This window comes from Culex pipiens, chromosome 3, assembly GCF_016801865.2.
Source record: "Culex pipiens pallens isolate TS chromosome 3, TS_CPP_V2, whole genome shotgun sequence".
In the NCBI taxonomy this organism is placed as follows: domain Eukaryota; kingdom Metazoa; phylum Arthropoda; class Insecta; order Diptera; family Culicidae; genus Culex; species Culex pipiens.
In genome coordinates this window covers 88,882,840-88,901,639 of record NC_068939.1, presented here as the reverse complement: position 1 = coordinate 88,901,639, position 18,800 = coordinate 88,882,840, and the positions used below count along the sequence as shown (strand labels likewise).

The 18,800-nt window shown below is 38.4% G+C and overlaps 2 protein-coding genes across 2 annotated transcripts in view; both read right to left on the bottom strand.

The window, feature by feature from the left end:
- Positions 1-11,184, bottom strand: part of LOC120430336 (paramyosin, long form) — a 40,413-nt gene extending 29,229 nt beyond the window's left edge. The window contains exons 1-2 of the mRNA XM_039595437.2: positions 10,748-11,184; positions 9,751-9,807 (exon numbers count right to left, since the gene is read on the bottom strand). Coding sequence (XP_039451371.1) covers positions 9,751-9,807; positions 10,748-10,867 — 177 coding nt within the window. The 5' untranslated portion in view covers positions 10,868-11,184. The remainder of the gene's footprint in view (positions 1-9,750; positions 9,808-10,747) is intronic.
- LOC120431867 (coatomer subunit epsilon-like) overlaps positions 1-18,800 on the bottom strand; it is a 379,780-nt gene that overhangs the window by 108,370 nt on the left and 252,610 nt on the right. The gene's annotated exons all lie outside the window — the stretch shown is intronic.

The following is an 18,800-nucleotide window of genomic DNA, read 5'->3' as shown; positions in this document are numbered from 1 at the left end:
TCCTCGTTCTTCTTTTGTGCCTGTATAGGTAACAGCTTAAACAGCCACGTTGAGCCGTTACCTGAATCCTTGTTGAGTAAACGTTTGTTGCCTGCCTTGAAGATTTCCAAACTTTCGGCGACAGCCAGCTTCGATGGGTTTGTGATGTGTCTTAAGATGACCGCGTCGCTAGTTGTGATGTTATGTTTTTCCTCGATGATGTGTTCGGTTACTGCTGACTTGAAATGGGGGACAAATCCTTTCCGTATTTCCTCCTTGGCAATTCTGACATATGTGTTTATATGCTCATCCAACCTGGTTTGCAGCAATCTCTTAGTTTGTCCAATGTAGCTCATATCACAGTGGCCGCAGGATACCTCGTAGATGCCGGGTTTGCCTAAAGTCGGTATGGGGTCTTTCGTTGAACCTAAGATGGATTCCAACTGGCTGTTTCTACTGCTGAACACTAAATCGATGCCAAATTTAGCCAGTTTTTGTCGTAATGGGCGTGTTATCCTGTAGTCGAATTCTACTGCTGCTCTTCGTAGTGGCTCTACTGATGGCGTAAGGGTTGTGAGTGAGGTTCTGTGGAGTTTTCTTTCCTTCTTATCGATGATTGCTTGGATAGTTGTTCTGCTGTAACCGTTGATTTCCGCTGTTTCAAATATGTACTCCAATTCTTTCTGTTTTCCTGCTTCGCTGAGGGGTAAAGTTGTCATCCTATGTATGAAATAATGATATGCTGCCATCTTATGTTGGAATGAATGGTTTGACGTGGCTGGGATTGTTCTTCTGGTGTTTGTTGGCTTCCTGTAGATCTCGAAAGAAAACGAAGATGGGCAACCTGGTTCTCTTAAGATCAGGATGTCTAAGAAAGGTAACTTTCCTTCGACTTCCATTTCGTAAGTGAACTTGATGCTCCTGCGTGCACTGTTTATGGTGTCCAGTACCGTTGTTAGTGAATCCTTTTTGATGATGCAGAAGACGTCATCTACGTATCTCCACCAACGTTCTGGTAGTAGGTTTTTGGTTTGTAGTTCGTGTTCCAAAGCTGCCATATAAACATCGCTCAGGAACGGTGACAGTGGGTTACCCATCGATGCTCCCATCTTCTGTTGATAGATGCAATCCCTGAACTGGAAGTAGCTCTGTTCCATGCATAATTTGACGAATGTTATATACTGGATCGTTTTTTGTCTCCATGGTTCTCCCTCGTATTGTGATTGCAGCCAATCCCGTAAAATTCCTATTGCGTTGTTTACTGGTATGCTTGGGAACAATGCTGTTACGTCGAAGGAAACCATTATTTCATCCTCAGCTATCGGTCCCGACTCTAAGAGCTCCTTTGTGAACACCTGCGAACTGATGATCGAACGGCTCGGGAAGGGTTTCGGCATACTCTTGAATTCCTCGACAAGCCACTTTGCGATCCGACTGGTTGGGGCATCCACTGCTGAAATGATTTCTCGCATCTCGTTGCCTGGTTTATGCACTTTAGGTTTATGCACTGTTGATTAACGCGTTAATCCCCAACTTTCTGGGCCTGTATCTTCCAATCAGTAACATCTAGCGGGTTACTTCCAGTTGCATTTTACGGGCATTAACTGTGACTATGAGTTCCCGGTGAGGTAATTTGTCCAAAGTGGCCACAGGTTCCGGTAACCCGAAACATCCGTCAAGCATGTTTTTTTTTGAAGCTTTTGTCATTCAATTGACATTTGAGCCAATGTTATGAAATGTTGTTTGTAGTGCATAGGTATACTGACAACATTGGGTCAGTTCAGGGTATCTGTGGCCACTCCGGAACCGATTCCATGGTACCACGCAAATTGTTCCGATGATTGTGATATTCAAAAGTCGACATGTTGCTTGTCAAACTCCGTAAAATTAAAATCATTAATCATCTATTATCATGCCGGTGTCCTTTGACCCGATCGGACCACTCCGGAACCGGTTACCGGTGGCACCGGAGGAAGTGTACTGAGTATAGAAAAAGTCCTTTTATGAGGCATATCAAAATTCATGAAATTGAAAGGCCAAACTGAGGTCATCAGGATTGATCCTTCCGGAATCGGTCACTGGAGGTCACAGTGCTCCCCCCCCCCTCCCGCTTCTCCTGCATCATAGAGAAAGAGCCGATGTCTTATGAAGAATTAACAGCAACTACTGGCTCTCAGATTGTGTTTCCATGGTAACCGGCGAGAGTGTTAAACCTGTACAATTCAGCTGGCTACTGAGCCTACTTGGATTCAGTGCAATGGGACCCCAACTGCGTACCATCTTGTAGCCTACTAACTGCAAGCGCACTGGAGTTTAAAGACTGGTCAACCGGAACCAATACAAAAGTGCATCGGAAATATTTCCTGAATAAAATAAAATAAATCATCATAATGAATTATAAGGCATCGACATGCATCTAAGTGGTCATAATTTTCAATTTCATGAAATTTGATACGTCACATGAAAGGGCTTTTTTATATTCAGTACACTTCCTCCGGTGTAACCGGTAACCAGTTCCGGAGTGGTCCGATCGGGTCAAAGAACACCGGCATGATAATAGATGATTAATGATTTTAATTTTACGAAGTTTGATAAGCAACATGTCGACTTTTCAATATCACAATCATCGGAACCATTTGCGTGGTACCATGGAATCGGTTCCGGAGTGGCCACAGATACCCTGAACTGACCCAATGTAGTCAGTATACCTATGTACTACAAACAACGTTTCATAACATTGGCTCAAATGTCGATTGAATGACAAGACTTAAAAAAAAACATGCTTGACGGATGTTCCGGGTTGCCGGAACCGGTGGCCACTTTGGACAAATTACCTCACCGGGAGCTCATAGTCACAGTTAATGCCCGTAAAATGCAACTGGAAGTAACCCGCTAGATGTTACTGATTGGAAGATGCAGGCCTTCAAAGTTGGGGATTAACGCGTTAATCAACGCGTTAATTAACGACGTTAATTAACGTGATCCGTTCACGTTAAAGTTAAGATCAACGTAGGCTCCGTTCGCGTTCACGTTTAGGTTAACGTTTAACGATTCCGTTAAGTTAAACGTCGTTAATTTAAACGTTTAACAGCACTGCTCGGCAATGATACATCCAAATGTTTTCAAATTTGTTCTGATAATAGATGAAAATGCATATTTGAATGCCCTGAAAACAGATTTTAAATAAAATTAAGTGTGTGCTCACACCAACCTCTGACTTTTTTGTCGATTTACATGTATGTAACCCTAGCGTGGCTCACGGATATATGAAAAAGACAAAAGTGTTCAATGTCGAACGCCTCAACCGGAATTTTGTAGCAATATGGCCTCAAAACATAGCCTGAAATTTTGAGCGCATTTGGTTAAGGTTTAGAACTTCCACCATTGACCTGAAGTTATAAAGAAATTTCAATAAATTTAATTTATTTATTTTCAACTTTTTAACTATTCTTCGAGTATATTTTTCTATGACCTATGAATTTTTCTCAAAGTAGTGGTTTCTTATAGGTTTCGATCCGGGGAACAACTTTGTAGAACATCACAAAGCGCTAGGAATTAATCCCGGAAAGATACAGGCAAATTTTTAGAGCACGTTAAAAAAAATCCTAGCTCCAAAAAATATCCTGTATCTTTTCAGGATCAATTCCTAGCGCTTTGCGATGTTCTACAAAGTTGTTCCCCGGATCAAAACCTATAAGAAACTTGAGAATAAGAAAATTTGATTGGGTTTTGGGAAACTTTATCTAAGAAGAGGTTAAAAGTGAAAATTTCCCATAGTAAATCTTTAAAAGTTCCATACTAACTTCAGGTCAATGGTGGAAGTACTAAACCTTAACCAAATGCGCTCAAAGTTTCAGGCTATGTTCTGGGGCCATATTGCTACAAAAATCCGGTCGAGGCGTTTGGAATTGAACACTTTTGTCGTTTTCATATATCCGTGAGCCACGCTAATGTAACCCCTTAAGTGCTCTAAAACGTGCTGTCCTTATTCAGACTGTAGTCCCGATTCACCCCAGTTGACGGTACATCTTTAGGTTTCACTTCTTACACTAACATTGGTTATTGGTTTGGGTGTACGGCGATTTAGGAGTCCTTGCGAACTCTTGGGTAAGTGTTGACAGACATATTTTCCATTCTTAAACAGTGAGAGCATTCGTGAATAAGGCGTCCTAATCGTCGTGCTGATTCTAATTAATACAATGTTTTATCTTAAGGTCTCCAGAGCAAAAATCTTGACCTTCAGAAAAGTGTCTAATTTTGGTGTAAAAATCATCAATCCTAAGATTTAAGGCTCCAATGGTAGTCTCAAATGTTGGGATTAAACATAAATCATCATGTTCTGGGATGTTTCACTCTTCATATTGTTGCAATGGTTAAGTCCTTTCAAAAGCATTTAAATATTTTTAATTGTTTTAGTTTAAAATATTTTAAGATTTTAATCGTCATCCAGAGACTGGTACATCATTTTTTTTTTTTTTTGTTACAAAGCTTAACAATTTTTTATTTTAGCATTTTGAAACTCGGGAAATTGCCATTCAACTGGGTTTGAATATTTTTACAATCAAATTGTTTCAAGATTGGGTCATTAATTGATTGACTTCCTTGATTGATGTGTTCCTTTAAGACCTGAGTAGTACTCGTTGAAAATGGACCATTATGTAGACATCATTCTTTATTGTTTTCAAGCCTTACCCGACAAACTTCGTTCTGCCTTTTATTTTCTTTTGTTGACGTTTTTAACTTTTTTGCCTATTCAGCCTCATGTGATCAAAATATGATTTTACGTAACTTTCTCCATACAATTTGCCGATGCTCCGGAATCGGTTCCAGAGTGGCCAACGTGTCAATTAGTAAGCGTAAGAACCTTCCTTGGGCTTATACGAACTCAACGCAACAAAAAGCACCTCGATCCGACGTTTGTTGACGTTTTTAGCTCTTTTGCTTATGCAGCCTCCTGTGATCAAAATTTGATTTTACGTAACTTTTCCCATACAATCGGCAGATTTTCCGGAATCGGTTCCAAAGTGGCCAAAGTTGTAACTTTTTGGCGTAAGAACCTTCCTTGGGCTTACACGAACCTAATGCGACGTTCCGTATTGAACTGATTCGCGTTCGAACAAAACCATCGATTTTTTTTATATATATTATAGACTATAGTCTATAGACTCCATCATATTAGTGAAGAAAACGTGTTTTTATAGTCAAAAAAAAAAAAAATGAAAATAATAAGTGCATCACTCTATTTTCACAAAATAAAAACGTTATTTTTATACCCATTGGGTATTACCCAATCACTTTCAATTGAATCCGTTATAACTTTTCAATAGAGAGTAACCCACTGGAATTTTGGCTCGAGCCAGATCGACTCGAGGCTCGAGCCAGATCGACTCGAGGCTCGAGCCAAAATTTTCAGTGGGAAGCGTAGGCAAGTGTAAGCTCCATTGGAATGTTATTGCGGAATTATTCATATGCTTTGATAAAATATGTGCAAAATAACCTTTTTTAATTTTTCAAAATGTGTTAATGTGTGATCAAAGGAAACTTTCATTGCACACTCTTACTATAGCACAGATGTTGATTAGAGTTCTCAGGAAGTCGATTCCTGCCGTGGCCACCTTTAATCACCGCATAAAAGCGGAAGTTTGCATCGAAAATCCATTTACAGCGCGTAAGTTTTATGACCTGCAAGAATTTCCCACCTCCCCATCGTCGTGAGATGGCAAAACCGCGCGCGCGTTCAAAAGCCGTTGCAGATCTTGGCCGCCGGAGGACGGAGAGAAGCTATTTTTAGGGCGCAAACTCGGAGATTGGCCACCGTACCACGCGCAACCAGATCGACGGTAGACGCGGTGCAACTTAATTTTCAACGCCGAGAAATGACCCGGGGGTGCACGGAGGAGGTGCACGCAAAAAACCGGGAAACGGATGATGTTTGTTTGAACGTTCTGCTCTTGGGGCTGCGTGGCATTCGGCAGCACAAAATGATGTAATCCGGATTGGATTCTGCAGCGCTGATATGCGCCAAAGTTTAGCTAGTGCCAATCAACCCGACCACGGCGACGAGTCAAGTGGACAAGGTTATTGGCTGTCAATGGGTCGAAGGGGAGAAGGGGGGGGGGGGTTTATGGGTGGGTGGAAATTCTGCTGAGGACTTAGCACTTACGCTTATGACGAGCCATGTTCCGGACTGAGTAAGTGAGATGTTCGAGAGTAAGCTCAAGTCAGGGGGGAGGATTAACGAAAATGACAGGTTTTGATCTGGGGAGCTATGCTTAGTGGAATGCGATGGGTCAAAATGATGAGATTAAATAACTCAACTCGGATGAATTCAATATGTATAAAATCCATAAACGCCTGACTCATGGTATTTTGATACCATCGTTGTATCTTGTTTTAGTAACTCGAAATTATGTCAACATTCGTCAACATGTCAATTTCGTTACGATGAGGGTATGGAAAATTCAATGTTATTCAATAAGTTATCTCAAGTTTATAATATAGTTTTGAAATTAGGTCGTTGCAGCAATTATTCAAGGTATGGGTGCATAAAAAAAGTTGTGAATTGACACAATAAAAAACATGGTAATATTACATCTGGGAAGGGGTACATATTTATGTCAGAAAAAAAATTTGTAATTTTACCACTTGTGTAATGCCACTTTTTCAGTCTAAATTGTGGTAAAATTACATCATCCTACCAAAATAACATCTATTAATTTAAAACATTTTTTTAACTATACAGCAATTCCCCACGAAAACAGCATGATTCGAAAAAAAAGTTCTCCGATCAAGCTCCATTTTTTTCCGGGGGATCCTTGGCCGAAATAATTAGACCCGTATTTTTTTGTTTGTCCATTAGGGTGACCTACGCCGTGTTAGAGTGGTTCGAAAAATGAGACCTTCAAAACAGCATTTTAAGTTTTCATACGACCTTTACAAATGTTAAGCTAGATTTTTGAAACTTCTTACTATTTTTCCCAAATAGCCAAACTAATCACCTTTCTTTTGCGTCTAGGACAGCTAAAATCGGATGAAATGGCGCGGAGATATGATTTTTTGAAAAAAAAGTGGTTTTTGCGAAAATCGACGAAAATTGCCATTTTTTGGACCACCCTAACACGGCGTAGGTCACCCTAATGGCCAAACAAAAAAATACGGGTCTAATTATTTCGGCCAAGGATCCCCCGGAAAAATTTTAGCCCGATCGGAGAACTTTTTTTTCGAATCATGCTGTTTTCGTGGGGAATTGCTGTATATATGTGGACAGGGAAATGATTTATTCATAAATTAATTTTAGTTTGAAAATCAAAATGAAATGTGACTTATCACGAACAATTTTGTTGTTATGTTTCTATAATAAAATGCAGTCCAGACTCGATTACCCGAAGACTCGATTCGTCGATGTTTTGATTATCCGTAGGTTTGTATAAAACTTTGGATAAACGAATCACGAACATTTTTTTTAGCTTTAATTTAGAGTTCGGCAACCCTATGCTAGTATAATAATTTGAGTGCATGGTCGATTGCCTGTTATCATACCAAATGCATTTTCTGAATATTTTATCAACGCTATTGTGGCCGCCATCTTGAAATAAAAAAATATAAATCACTTTAGAGTAGTATTGGGGTCATATTCGCTAGACAATCATAAGACAACAAAAATAAAAGGATTGGAAATAAATATTGAATTCATTTTTTTTTATGATTTGTTTCATGGTCTTAGACTTAATAAATGCAAAGCAATCCGATGGTAAAACCGCATGCAAAAGCATGCACATCACTTTCGTCAAAAAAGACACTTAATGTTACACACTGCACGTAAAATTTTTGTAAATACAAAAAAAGTTGCAACCGACGGGATTCAAACCCAGCACCAATAGTATGGACTGGCGCCTTAGCCTGCTCGGCCATCAGACCGATGAAAAGTTGTAAGGATAAACGCGTATATGAACTTGACTTTTCGGTCAAGTAGGTTTCCCATACTGATGGGCTACATATTTCAGGGTGTAATCTATATATATAAAAAATTTCGACGGTTTTGTTCGAACGCGAATCAGTTCAACACGGAACATCGGATCGAGGTGCTCTTTGTTGCGTTGGGTTCGTAAAAGTCCAAGGAAGGTTCTTACGCCAAAAAGTCACAACTTTGGCCACTCTGGAACCGATTCCGGAAAATCTGCAGATTGTATGGGAAAAGCTGCGTAAAATCAAATTTTAATCACAGGAGGCTGAATTAGCAAACAAGCAAGAAACGTCAGGAAACCAAAAAATGGCAGGACGAAGTTTGCCGGGAAGAGCTTGTTTCACATAAAATTCCATAAAATAACGCAGAAACTTGTTTACACCCATGCCTTTTACACGCAGCTGGATTACTACTTTTTTTTGCTGTGTGGCATTTATTTAAAATGTTTTCTAGACACATGAAGTTATTTTAAATTCATCAGCAAAATAACAACTTTGTGAAGGCAACTAAAAATATTTATTTATTTATTTTAATGTTTTACTTTTATGTGTATAATATGCATTGTGACTAATTTCTAACGACAATCTCAGTGTTTTTTTAATATTTGTTTTGTGCAATGTGTGCAATGCTTCTAACTTATACTGCATTTGTGCAATGCTTCTAACTTATACTAAAATGGACATCATACAAATTTCAGATTTTTTAGTTCGATAAGAATCATGAATTGAATTCACTTCATGCATTCTTCCATTGAACAAGTTAAGATATATTTTGTAAAATTCTCAAACAAATGTTTCTTCAAAACTGCCAGAGACAAAAAAAATAAAATATTTGCATAGGCTTAAAAAAACTTCTTGCAAAGAATTGGTTGTTTTTAAAAAGTAATCTAGAGTTATTGTATCAATTGAAAAATATTGTTTTTTTTTAAATAAAATTAATCATAACTCAGGTAAATTTTAACCAAACTTTGGTTTTAAGAGAAAGTATCGAGTATCAAGAAAGTATAGGGTTGAAGTTCCCCTAACAAAATCAACAACAATAATATTGATGAAAGTTAAAGTTTAAATTAATGCATTTTAAATTGTTTGGTTTTTGTGACTTTTTAACCAACTTAGTAAACTTATTCACGTTTAAATTTTTATTAAAATATCACAAAAACAATTTCAATTATGCATAAAACACGTAAAAGTGAACTTGTTACGTGGAACATCGCTGATAGCAATATTGTTAAAAATAGTGTTGAACTAAAAAAATGCTTCCAGAAAATTATTCAATGGAATTGGAAGAGGTCCTTATCCTAATTTTTAAGTGTTTAACGTCTCGAACCCAAGTCGGCTAACTGTTCATGAAAAAAAAAAAACATTTCTCTGGTAGAATATTAAAACATTTGATTGGCCATTTGAAAACAGTTTGAATAAATACATTAAATAAAATGAACTAAACTGTAAAAAGTAAAATCAACAAACTAATTTAATCATTTGGTGATGCAAATTTAAATATTTCCCAATTCTCTTAAGAGGAATACTCTTGAAGAGTATCGGAGCATTGTAGACAAATTTTAGTACGTCAACATCATTTTTAACATTCCATAGGTCACCTTCCCTAAGGTATCGTGATAAGGTCCAGCTTGTGATGAAACACTACCTTCTGGTTACTGAGCAATGTTTCCATAGAAATGTAAATACATTTACTATGAAGTTTAGATTTTTTTTGAATAATTGGAATATCTAAAATTCTTAATAAATCACCAAACAAATCAAAATATTTCCATGATCACCGAAAATCTCTGGAACTAATGATCCACTTACCCTCTGGCGGAGGCTGCGCTCCGACTCCAGATCCTCCTGCAGCAGGCGCAGCTTGTCCTGGAAGGGGAGGAACAAGACAAGAGAGACACATACAGTATTCACATTCCACATTTATTTTCCTCAGTCCATAATTTTCACCGACCGGCGGGTGTCAACAGAGTCTGTTCGAAAATGTTCTTCCTCACGGTGTTCGTTCACGACATGCTGGTGCATCACAAATTCCTTTTTTTTATGATTATTTTTCTTGCGCGCAAAATTTTACGACCGCCATTTTTTTTTTGCCTCACTGTTTCACCATGGTCCACTGTTTTTTTTTTTCGTTTTCGCATTTTTCCACGATGACGGATTTTCCGCGAGTTTTTCATCGAATCACATTTTTGCGCACTGAGTCCGTGATAAGCCGATTTCTTTGGTGTTTTTTTATATGGTAAGTATATTGTGAGTGTGATTAGAGGTGTGATTTTTTTTTGTTTCTCTTTTGGGACAGTGTGGGACATTTGGGCACACGAGGAAGGGGGATTAGTTCAAAGTGTCGATGCTATTTCAGGTACTGCTGCTGCTGGTCGTTGCCATTGATAATGTGCGAGGTATTTGAACAGCCTAAGGTTTGCTGTAGACGGCTGTTCTGGGTAGGAATTTGCACTTTTGGTCGCGTCGACGATAATGACAGCGAACGTTGCGGCAACGACCAAGGGTGAGCCGTCGGACATTTCTAAAGTTAGCGTTAGTTACTATGCAATTACGGCAGGGACGACCACATTTGCCGTAGACTTTCCTTGCCTCGCAGCAGCACCGTTTGCGGGAGATTTATTTTGAAATGACATTTTTCGCAGGAAAACGCACGTCGCACGCGGGAATTATTGCAGGCCAGGAATGTGCGTTAGGATTCTGACGGGAGTGGACCCCCGAGAGGGTTACGTAATCTGCGAGGGAGATTCAGGGGGGTTCCGCGGGAGGTCGAGTGTAAGTGTTGAAAAGTCTGTAGCTGAAAACTCACCTCCAGTCTGGACAAGGCGCTCAGGTCAGCGCTGTACTCGATGCTGACATCAGCGGTACCACCACCACTGGATTTGTAGGTGTACTTCGAAGTTTTCGTTGTTACGGCAGAGGACGACATTTTGGCTAATCCTTGCTAGGAATTTGCACTAAAACACACAGGAAAGAAACGCTAGAGTTCAGCACAAAGTCACTTCCTAGATCCTTGATCCTCAAGGACAGCAGACACAGAGTATAAGACACAGAAATAGAGTGAAAGAGGCACCACACAGAACAGATCACTGAGAAAATCCGCTTCTTCCAGGAACAGCAGCAGCAGCAGCTAGAGATTCACTTTCCACCGGCAGAGCTTGGGATCAATCCGTTCTGAACACCGAATGAACCGACTGTTAGAAGCACACTATGTGCCAAAGATTTCATAAAAGTCGGAGCAAGGTTGGTGATCTACTAACTTGGAATTGGCCGTCCGGTGAGTCGCGGCATTGGCCACATCGCGGAGAGTGAGTGCCCGGCCGCCCAACTTCATAGAACGTCGTTGCACGCTCAGTTTAAGGAAAACTCGGAAAATCATCGAAAACCGACTCATCCGAGGGAACTCGCCGAACGGTTGTTTTGGCTTAATTTTGTTGAAAATTCCCCAAATCTTCGGAGTCTGCGCAGACCACGCCGTGAGTTCCGTCGTCACTCAACGCGCGCTGAGTCGGCTGAGTCCGTTCCAACTGCCGCCGTGTAGTCATAACGGCGTGAAAATCGATGGAAAGACACGTCCAATGCGCACGCACGCTTCGTCGGCGGCACCAAGAAAACCTACAGAAGACCAACCGTGAGAAGTCGGCGTCGGCGGCGAGCGGCGAGTTTTCGGACTAAGTCAGGTGGGTTTAAAATTAGCGCAACACGGATTGTTTTATTGTTTTATAAATATATATATACGTGTGGTTTACTCATCTATCGAGGGTGCGGGCGTGTTTTCTAACGATGATGATCGCGATGACAAAGGATCGGCGTTGAGGCGTCTCCGGAGATTGTCAAAGGCCAAACAGGCAAACCGTTTGGACAACTAGTCAGAGGGCATAGAACAGCGCGATTTTGATTCATTATTTTGACAAAACATCAGCTCGGTGTAACTCGTTTGTCGGATTTGTGGCGAAAGTCTTCTAAACGATTACGAACAGGCAGCTTCAGTGGTCACGGGGCATAAATCATCGCAGTCCTCGTAAATCTGTTACCACTTAAATGGAGCGTGTTTATTTTACTTATCATTTGCTCATGGGTTCGTAAAAGACGAAGCGGCCTGAGCGTTCTATTTTGCGAAATTTTAAACTGAGTGATTTGAACTCTTGACCCTTAGTGGATGCAATTGATTGAGAGATGTAAATCGCTCTGGACTGTAAAAGAAATTAATTTGAAATAATTCGAAATAATACACAGTCCAACAAGATTTTGTCTCTGAGACGAGTATATGTGTTCCTAGTAGAATTTTGCCTGCTGAATCCGAATCCGGGTCCAGAATTGCTCCAAATGGTCTAAATTTTGAGATACACCCGTTTGAAATGTTAGTTTAGGCCAAAATTAGCTACTTTGTCGACTATTTTACAAAAGAACTATTGAATAAACAAATAAACCAATACATGTATCTTAAAGTTCACGTTTTCCCCTTTCTGAAACACCCCTGGTTTTTAAAATTTGATTGTTTCTACGCATATTTATAGCCATTTTAAAATTATATTTTCAGTTGGTTCTCATTCAAGTTTTTCCAACTTGCATGCAAGTCAAATTCTAATTTTAAAATGGCTATAAATATGCGTAGAAACAATCAAATTTTAAAAACCAGGGGTGTTTCAGAAAGGGGAGAACGTGAACTTTAAGATACATGTATTGGTTTATTTGTTTATTCAATAGTTCTTTTGTAAAATAGTCGACAAAATAGCTAATTTTGGCCTAAACTAACATTTCAAACGGGTGTATCTTAAAATTGGGACCATTTGGAGCAATTCTGGACCCGGATTCGGATTCAGCAGGCAAAAATCTACTAGGAACACATATTCTCGTCTCAGAGACAAGAAACATTTGACTTTTTGTTGAACTGTGATATTTATCGTCATTCACGGATTCGAACACAGTTGTACTCCGGTGTTGAACGTACTAAAGTAAAACAAGGAGTTTATGGGATTTGAAATATATTGGAGACATGGCCTATGACCCAATGATAATCATCCAAACGTTAAATATATTTTTTAGGTGTTTTGGAACTGTCATAATGTAATTTATTCATTTCCATTTAAATCACAAAGAAAGGTACTGGAGTGGTTTACCAAAAACTTGGCACGCAGGTCAGAGAATAGTGCGTCACATTTCAAATGCCTCTAACTTCGTTCAGCGAAAAATGAAATGTAACGATTGAACTATGAACTATGAACATTGTGAGTGTTTAAGAAAATACAAAAACTACATTCAAAATATTTGTGAATCGCAAATTACCATGTTTACAAGAAAAAGGTTCCTGTTTTTGTTGTTTAGTGCAAATCTGGAGTTTTTTTTCTTAAAATATTCTTATACAAATACAAAATATGCAAAATACAATGTTTTGTATAGTTTATAACTTTTCATGTTCAAGTCGAAAAGTTTTGGTCATACGACTGATATAAATTCGAAATGTCGAGTTGAGTACTTTGTAAATTTCTTAAAAACCACGTTTCTACACATAATGTTGCTATCAGGTTTTCCTAAATAATAATAATTTATACAAAGCAAAATGTTGAAGTTGAAAAAGAAAACTTTCGAATTTAAGTGTATATTTTCAGATGTCAGAGACGGAGTCGGAGTTGATGGAGTCGGGTCTTTTGAGAGCTGGAAACGGAGTCGCTCTCCAGAAGCCGGAATAGCTATGTTTTCAGAAGCTGGAGTCAGAGTTAGAAACAGACAAATAAAGAAAAAAAAAGAACATTGAGATGCCCGAATATGGGGAAATGTTCCAAAATCACGCTTTACAAGCCAAATTTCTGTTTATAGAGCTCTGATTTTAAATCTTTTCATGATGGTGATGCTAATTTTAAACACATTTTCAACAATGAAATTTGTAAAAAAATGTTTGTCAATACATTAAGAATGTGCTTATTTCATCCTTCAGTATCGATGAGTTTAGCATGACTATGGCTCTTGTTCCGCTTCCCATATTCGGGCATCTCAATGTTCTTTTTTGCCTTCCTCACCTCAATGAGGAAAGGCTATAAAATCACTCGAAAAATGAACTTCTTTATTCGACTTCGTAGACCCTCCTTCACGTATACCTATCGACTCAGAATCAAATTCTGAACAAATGTCTGTGCGTGTGTCTGTAAGTCCGTGCATCGAAAAATATGCACTTGATTATCTCCGGACTGGCTGAACCGATTTGGACCGTTTTGATCTCATTCGATCCGTCTTGGGGTCCCACAAGACCCTAGTTAATATTATGAAGTTTAGAAAAGTATTTCAAAAGTTATGCTAAAAAAACAATTTTGGCTAGACTTCGGAAGATTGTAAAAAGGGTGGTTTTGTAAGAAAACCCTTCATGTTATACATTTAGAAAGGTATTTAAAAGACCTTTTTCAACGAGCCCAAATCGTTGAAGATCTGACAACCCTATCAAAAGTTATAATCACTTAAGTGTTATTTATACACTTTTTAGAGGCCGGATCTCATATATTTTGATAAAAACGTTGTCCGGATCTGCCATGCGACCTCCATGCGAGATCTTCCCAAAGAGTCCAAAACATTGAAAATCTGACAACCCTATCAAAAGTTATTAGTACTTTAGTGTTTTTATTACACATTTTTGAGGCCGGATCTCAGATATTTTGAAAAAGTAAGTACCGTAAACTGGGGTCAATCGGGACACATGGGGCGAATTGGGACAGCAGTTTTAACCATGTTAGAGCACAATATTTTGATTTTTCTGGTTGGTTTCGGTTAGAACAGACTCTTGCCAACAAGATGTGTACATCCATTTCCAAATTTAAAAGCTTTAAGTGCTTAAAAACTGCTGTCCCTATTCAGACTGTAGTCCCGATTCACCCCAGATTACGGTATATACACTATTTTGAGGCTGTGTAGGGTATTCACTTTATGAATGTGAAAAAAGCACCAACCACCTAAGGGTGGATTAAGTAACGTTTTTTTTTTTGTTTATTTGTCTGTTTCTGACTCTGACTCCAGCTTCTGAAAACATAGCTATTCCGGCGTCGTGAGAGCGACTCCGTTTCCAGCTCTCAAAAGACCTGACTCCATCAACTCCGACTCCGTCTCTGACAACTGAAAATATACACTTAAATTCGAAAGTTTTCTTTTTCAACTTCAACATTTTGCTTTGTATAAATTATTATTATTTAGGAAAATCTGATAGCAACATTATGTGTAGTAACGTAACGACGAGACAAACAGACGTGGTTTTTAAGAAATTTACAAAGTACTCAACTTGACATTTCGAATTTATATCAGTAAAATCTTCAGTTTTATCAAGTTATGATAGATGTGGGCTTCCTAAATACGCTCCAATTGACAGAATTGAATTTTCGTGATTTTCTTGCCAATAAATAAAATTGTAAATTTCAGGGCATAAATGCTATGAAATCATCTTTAGTAACCATGCGCACCCCTTAATGTTTGCCACCCCCACAGATAATCGTGGGTGCGCATGGTTACTTAAGATGTAAATCTTTCCCAGTTCCTGAGGGGAACACCCTTGAAGAGTATCGTGGCCGGCATTTACAAAGCGGATTCAGTGGCAATTTCATTCTCAACTTAATGTTAACATGTTAAGGTTAATGTTAACATTCCATAGGTCGCCTCCCTAAGGTGTCGTGATAAGGTCCAGTTTGTGACGATACACTACCTTCCCTTTACTAAGCAATCGAATCCAGAAGAGAAACGATCACCAGTTGTGTTGGTCCGAGCCGGGATTTGAACCCTGATCTACCGCTTACTAGGCGGAAGCGTTACCACTAGGCTACGTGGCTCGGTCTACTTACTTAAGATGCTTCCATAGTATTAATACCCAAAATTCAAAATTTTAGTTATTGGCAGTTAATCAACCAAAATGTTTGTGAAATTCAAAATTGCTTATTTTTTGAAAGTTTGTTTCATATGAGATTGAATTATAGATCATTCTTTAGTCTGAACTGTAAATGAATTTATGAAAGAATATCTAGAGTTTTTTTAATAGGTTCCATAAACATATGAAAGACAATAGTTTATAGGTCCTTTTCAAAAAAGCTCTGAATATAATCTATGCCAGACTTCCGAAGGCATCAAAGAGCACCAAATACTGGATTAATTACCCCCTTCTTTCTTATGTTAATGTCCAGGCATACTGCGTGAAGTTAACCAGAAAAATCATTAGTTGAAAATTGTTAAGCGCGATTGTTGAATAAAAAGAAATACTTTTGAAATCCAACATGTTTAGAAGTTTTAGAGCTCCGATACCCTTTTGGAACGGGTTTTAACTGTTTCCGAGAATATGGTATTACAACACGCTCAGATTTGGGGATCATGTTTTATTTATATTGTGAAATATTCGTAAAAAATCACATAAATTTATTATTTTCAAACAAATCAAGAGATCAGTTGAGAAGTTGAGCAACTCAGGATGTAATAATGAAAAGCATCAAAGGTGTGAATTTTAATTAACATTTTCACATGTGTGTCAGTTTGCGACAGTCAGGTACACCCGCGAGAATCAACTAAGCAGCAGCAGTAGCGGTTGAGGAAAAAAACTCGACGTTGAGAATACTATTTTTATCCTCGCGGAGCAATTTCACCAAAACAAACACCTAATGGAATTTTGTGTCATAAACATCGCCAAAAAAGTGGCAGAACTCACATCGTGAGAGGCGAAGGGAGAGTGAGCGCTCGTTTGAGCTGCCAACAGTATCAGATGATCGTGCTTGTCCAGACCATCGTGAGACGCCGTGCGTCTCCATTGGCTGCTCGCGAGAAGTCCGGCCAAGAATTGCTGAATGAAGAAAAATCATCGCCGAAGGTTGGGGGAAGCCATCGTGCTGAGCGAGTTTTGAAATTTCGTTCGGACCATTTGGACTCATATTGCGGCAGCGTGGAAAAATAGAGCGAGAGAGCGAACGAGTCGCGCCGAAATGGAGAGTTTTGGGTCTTATTTTTAGACATTTTCCACTTTGTAGCACTAACTAGAAGTTTTCGGGGAGTTCGCGAGAAGGTGGTCGCCACACTTATGATCGCGCGTTACACCGGTGAGAGTATGTGTGAATGTGCAAATAACCTCGACCACTTCCCAACGGCTTGAACGACTCACCAACGACGATCTCGGTGCGACGGTGGTCGTCGGTTTCGGAGATAAATTGGAACAGCCAGTTCGGCACGACTTCGGGAACCGTCCGACGAATTCCAGGACTCCGGGCTTGGGAATGGAGTATTTTTATTTTATATTAGATGATGCTCATTTTTTAACACTCGCGCTCCTAAGATGGCCGCGTGCGCGAGTAGCTAAAAGTTCCGTCGTCGGGTGGACTCTGAGTATAAATATGTCCGCCGTTTTTTCCCATCATCATCATCGCATTGCTGCTGGCCAGATCGCAAATGAATGTTTGGATCTTGCCAAGGTGGAAGAAATTACCATTCCGAACGTGATAAATTCGTCACCGCGTGCGTGGGCCGTGGCATACTTTTTTCTCTGTTGGAATATTTCTTAACTTTTTTATTTCTGTTATGTAATGGCATTCTTACCCTAAACTTCATAATAATCCTATTAGTTCTAAGAACGAAATACTATTATTTCATTTACTAGTTCATTTTAGAGCTTTTATATTTCATCCATTTTGGTAAAACCAGTACTAAAAATCAAAACAAAAAACTGCATTAATACTAAAAAAATTTTTTGCAGGAAAGTCCCATATTTATGTGAAACTCATACAAACTCATACAGCCTAGACTCCGTAGTTTCGAATATTTAAAGGAACTTTGGAATAAATAGAATCGTGGACAAAACAATGCTGCATCGTATTTTTTTATCTTCTCACTTCAAATTCGAGTTCTACAATCCCGTTTAAGTCGAGTTTGAGTGGTTGATTGCCTGTTACATTACCACCACCATTCTCCATTTTTCAAATTAAATTTAACATTCCGAAATCACTTTAGAGCATTTAAATACAAGACAACGAAAAAAATAACTTTAAAGAATGCAAATGGATACCTTTGGATGTATTAGTTTTCTTGTATCGCCTTATGGCTAAAAAAATAAAAAAAATATGAAAATTTTAATAACAAGCAATAGTCTCAATATTTGAATGAAAAAAGTGTTTTCAAATGCATTTTACACTGGTCAGTTGTGGGCTACCAATATTTATACATATTTTTAGCAATTCCGTTGCAAAAATTACTTACTTAGGGGAGAGTGGGGAGACTTGATCCCCGGGGACACTTGATCCCAAGCCTGTATCTCGTCAGCATGTGGGTAAAACATTTAGCTTTGTTCTAGAAAGTTGTGCGAAATTAACTAAAACTCATTGTAGAAAACAAAGAAAAAAATTATAAAATGTTTAGATTGAGTTACACACATTTTTCTAAAACGAGCTGCAAAAAACTTCCAAGAGATCTTTTTTTCTTTGTTTTGATATGTATAGAAAACACTCAAAAATTATTCAATTTTTTTTTTAAACATGAATTGTTTGATAAACTTATCAACTCCAAAACCCTTACGCATTTGATGTTAAATTTATCATCATACTATTTTTACAATCAATTGTTTTAAAAAGTGCGTTTAGGGAGACTTGATCCCTGCATTTTCACAGTCACTGGAATCAGCCTCAAGATTAATTTATTGGGCTGGGTTTTCATACATAGTTTCCTTTAGTATAGTTGTACATAACTTACTGCAGTTTGAACCTTTTTTCAAAAGTTTTGTAAACAAAAATTTCCAGCTTTTGTAAACATGCTTAATTTTGGTCTAAAAAATAATAATTTAAGTTTTTAAATATTTTACATACTAAACTTGTTATATTTTGAACACAAACGTACAGGTTTTATGTGAAATTGCTGTAACTTTA